This window comes from Sinocyclocheilus rhinocerous, unplaced genomic scaffold (genome assembly GCF_001515625.1).
Source record: "Sinocyclocheilus rhinocerous isolate Xijiao unplaced genomic scaffold, SAMN03320098_v1.1 scaffold852, whole genome shotgun sequence".
NCBI lineage: Eukaryota > Metazoa > Chordata > Actinopteri > Cypriniformes > Cyprinidae > Sinocyclocheilus > Sinocyclocheilus rhinocerous.
This window is the reverse complement of record NW_015626422.1, coordinates 425,029-430,130: the sequence shown is the minus strand read 5'-3', so window position 1 is coordinate 430,130 and position 5,102 is coordinate 425,029. Positions and strand designations below refer to the sequence as shown.

Sequence of the window (5,102 nt, the reverse complement as noted above, 5' to 3'; positions counted from 1 at the left end):
ATAGATAGAAAGAAATACCGAAGGACAGATAGATAGATAGATAGATAGATAGATAGATAGAAATACCGAAGGATGGACAGATAGATAGATAGATAGATAGATAGATAGATAGATAGACAGATAGATAGATAGATAGATAGATAGAAAGAAATACCGAAGGACGGATAGATAGATAGATAGATAGATAGATAGATAGATAGATAGATAGATAGATGGATGGATGAACTCACCTGAGAACACACTGGGGATCTTGGAGAGGAAGCTCTTGACGGTGCGGATGGGAATCCCGTTCTTCTCGTCCTGCATGCGAGCGATGATGTCTTCCATCTGCAGAGAAAGAGAGAGAGAGAGAGAGAGAGAGAGAGAGACACAGACAGAGAGAGACAGAGACAGAGACAGAGACAGAGAGAGAGAGAGAGAGACAGAGACAGAGAGAGAGACAGAGACAGAGACAGAGACAGAGAGAGAGAGAGACAGAGAGATAGAGAGAGAGACAGAGACAGAGAGAGAGAGAGAAAGAGAGAGACAGAGACAGAGAGAGAGACAGAGACAGAGAGAGAGAGAGAGACAGAGACAGAGAGAGAGAGAGAGAGAGACAGAGAGAGAGAGAGAGAGAGAGAGAGAGAGAGAGAGAGACAGAGAGAGAGACAGAGAGAGAGAGAGAGAGAGACAGAGAGAGAGAGAGAGAGAGAGAGAGAGAGAGAGAGACAGAGACAGAGACAGAGAGAGAGAGAGAGAGAGAGAGACAGAGACAGAGAGAGAGAGAGAGAGATCAGCTTCACAGCCTGACGCCTGGAACAATCACAGTAATTACATGCTTCATAATTAGCCTCCTATTCTGAGTAATTATGCTTAATTTCTGTGATTAAACACTGTTGTACTCACATTTACTTTTCACTCTTGACAGCACAAACTCCCTCTAAACCCGCTTAACAGCAGCGCAAACAAACCCCAGACGATCGTATGAGAGCAAAGACTGAGTAATGGATCCATGAATATCCATAAAAACAGAGACATAAACCCGTCTAGAACAGCTCCAGCTCATACTGACCCCAAAATCAAAAGATACAGAAAAATAAATTTGACTTTATTACATTTCTTGCATTGCAACATTATTTTCATGACAATATTAAATCCACTTTTGCACAAATAATTAATCTGAAAAATAAAAAAATTAAAATGATTGTAAAGTAAATTAAGTATTTATATACTATACTGCATTACAGATAAGAATTACAGCATTATCATAATGAAAATCCAAAGCACAATCATCACTGAGAATAATGGAAATTACAAACAAAGTCAATAATAATCAGCCAAACTAAATATTTTTTACTGGCAATGAAAATTAATGTACGTTGTTTCATAAAAAAGGGGGGAAACACATCTAACTGCAATTATTATTATTATTGTTTTTTATTCATTACTTTCATTACTATTATAAAAATTAAAGTACTTCATAATAATTTTATATATAAAAATATATATATATTTTTTGTATATAATAATAATAATAATTATTATTATTATTGTTATTTTTATATATAACAACAGTACAATTACAATACATTTTTTTTTTGGAAATTTCTCTTTTAAAATGCTTCTCTTTTGTTGAGATTTATGAACCATTCTCATTAGAAAGTTTACTTTTTTTTCTCCTACTCATTGCTTATGTGAGAGCCCAGATGTATTTTCATCAGTTCAGTGTAAATTCACAGGTTCATCTGTTTTCAGCAGCTTTCTGATGCAGTTTAGCATCATGTCAGATGACGGGGCTTTCTAGGGATTTGTTTCTGCTTGTTTAAACTTGGGATTAAATCCTTCTTAATCTTCCAAAACAGAATGACATTTGGGATGCTGAGAGACCCCAGCGGGGGGCGGAGCTAAGCCAGGAGCAGGTGTGAGGCTCTGATTGGCTGGCACTCCGCCGGCTCGAGCCGTTTGATTGGTTTGGCCGACCGACACTCTCACACAAACAAACTCAAGCCAAGAAACGTCAGATTTCAGCAGTAAAGTCATTTTACATAGTAAATACTGTCTCTATGTCTAAAATGTTTTGTTAGACACCATCATATTTTCTTAAAAACTGACAAAAATCATTTTTATCAGATATAAATATAAATAAGTGCATACTGACTACAATGTATATAATGTTTAAAAATACACAAATATCTGGGTCATAGTATAATAAATAAATACCGTTTGTAATATACAGTAGTTCTATATATATTTGTTTAATGTCTAAAAAAAATAAATGTCTGGAGAATATTATAATACATTAAAATAAAAATGATATAATTATTTTTTTATTATTATTTAATTAATAAATTATTTAATTCATTTTTAAATTTAGTTTATATGTATATATGAAAAAAATAATATTATGAAATTAATTCATTAATTAAATTAAGTTTTTAATTTAGCTCTGTATATATATATATTTTTTAATATTTAATGTCTGGAGAATATTATAATACATTTTAATAAAAATGTATTATAATTATATTATTATTTATCAATTCATTAACTTAACTAAAGTTTTTAATTTAGTTTATATGCATATATAAAAAATGTAATATTAATAAATACATTTTAAATTTAGTTCTATATATTTTTTGTTTAATGTCAGAGAAAATTATAATAAATTACAAAAAAGTATTATAATTATATTTGTATTATTTATTTATTCAGATTTTAATTTAGTTATATATATATATAAATGTAACAAACAAACAAACAAACAACTAAATAAAAAAATAAATAAATGCACTTTAAAAGTAGTTCTATATATTTTTTGTTTAATGTCTGAAAAACGTAAATGTCTGGACAATATTATAATAAATTATAAAAAAAGTATTATAATTATATTTTTATAATTATTTAATTCAGATTTTAGTTTATATATATATATATATATATGTAACAAACAACTAAATACATAATTAAATTTAGGTTTAAATTTAGTCTAATCAAATGCTTGACCATTCAGTGTCCAGAAGCACAATTCTCTGCTGTATAACGTCATTTTGACACTTCTGTAATCTCACACACAGGAGCCCAAACACACAGGCGTCGAGAGAGACGAGTGATCTCATCCTGATGAGGCTCATGGCTGTGAACAGAGACCGTCTGGGAGTCTGGCATCGCTCGACCCGCGGGCCACGAGAGAAGAAAACCGGTCTACTGACTCATTCAGCTGGCCTCGACCCTGAGACCGAGTCCAGACTCCTCTCAGCGAAGCCTCCAGCTTTAGACACAGAAACCACAGTCCTGAGACAGACTCACACAGCGGATTCAAATCACAGAGTTTACAGCTAATGTCAGTCTAGTGACTCAATAAAGGCTTAAAAAACTCACAATGCTGATAAAAGCTGAGTGTTTTATTCTGGGGTATTAGGACAATTAGTCAGTCTGATGATGGACAGAGAGGATCTGTGCTGGAATAATCCAGCGTCTGAGGCGCATTGCCAACACCTTTGGATTTTTTAATAGCACAAAATGTGTGTAAAAAGTCTAAATAAATAAATACATAAACCAATGGGTTCAATTCCCAGGGAATGCATAAACTGATGTTACAAACACTGCTCTGGGTGTGTGTTCACTACTGTGTGTGTGCACTTGGATGGGTTAAATAATAATGATAATAATAATAATTAATAATAATGTGTTAATTTTATTTATTGTATTTTTTTTAATGTATTAATTATTTTATTTCATTTTATATTATTATTTATTTTTTCATGCATTCCCTGGGAACTGAATCCACCGATTTCATTAGTGTAGATATACATATATATATATATATATTTAATGTATTAATTTATTTTATATTAATTTATTTTTATTGTAATTTTAATATCAGTTCATACATTCTCTGGAAATTAATAAAATAAAAATTATTTAATTTAAATAAATAATTCAATACCTTGAAATGCAGTGTCACTTTGTGTAAAAGTGTCTGCTTAATGCCTACATGTAAATTTAAATAATGGAATTACTTAAAAAATATATATATAATAATGCATATGTGAAATGCATCATTTTATTAAATGAGAAAAAAAAAACAAAGGACTTTATTCATCAAGAATTGATTGGAGTGAAAATTCTCATGAAAGATTATGAAGACAAACATGTTTTTCTTTAAAATAACATCACTTATGTTATTTTATAACATACTATATTTTATCGTCATTCACAATAATAGGAGGAACATGAATTCAGGTTGACTGTACAGTCACTCCCACAATGGCATTTACTAAATTTACAGTAAATGTCACAGATGTGTGTGATCTTCCTCTGTGTCGCCCTCAAACCCTTGTGTGTGTTAAAAGTGCCTCGACCAATCTGAGCGCAGACGGCGAGACCCTCGTTAAACCCACAGATGGACCTGAGAGTGACGCACAATCGCAGCTATAGCAACAGTGTCAATATGCTGAGACACACACACACACACACACACACACACTTGTATTTGTGGTTTACGGGGATGATTCAGTTCTGATGCATCAAATGCGTATTTTATTTTTGAAATAACTGTCCTGGTTTCCAGAGGTACGTTCCTCCACACGAGTCAAAGTCTGCAGTGTTACACAACACGGAGAATCACGTGTGTGCCGATCTAAATGTGATTCTGTGATCTGATGAATCATTCAGGAGTCTCTCCTCACACCTGCCGACCAGCGTTTCACAAACCGCTCCACACTCTCCTCCTTGTGATGCTTTATTTTCTGCTGTTTTTGTTGAAAATTGGCAATTTTGCAAATGCATAAACAGCAGCAGAAGTGATTTAGCAGCTGAACTCTGAGATGAATACTGTATTAGTATTAGACATTAATAAAAAGCAAGAGATAAAATTGCACAGAATTTAATTGGATGTAACAAACATTATAGAAAGTGTTTTCTCTCTTGTAAAAGCTGATAAGGCTGTTTATTTTGCTTTCTTAAAGGGGTCATAGGATGCTACATGCACTTTTACAAGTTGTTTGAACTGAAATGTGTGTTGGCAGTGTGTGTACACAACCACCCTATAATGATAAAGATCCACACAGTGTTTTTTTTTTTTAATCTTGTTAAATCATTTCCCCTTTCTCAAATCAAGCCAA

General features: G+C 32.5%; 1 protein-coding gene across 1 annotated transcript in view; it reads right to left on the bottom strand.

Moving 5' to 3' along the window:
• The window catches only part of rgs7b (regulator of G protein signaling 7b), a 51,228-nt gene that overhangs the window by 27,083 nt on the left and 19,043 nt on the right, over positions 1–5,102 (bottom strand). Inside the window, exon 3 of the mRNA XM_016521461.1 lies at positions 231–327. Coding sequence (XP_016376947.1) covers positions 231–327 — 97 coding nt within the window. The remainder of the gene's footprint in view (positions 1–230; positions 328–5,102) is intronic.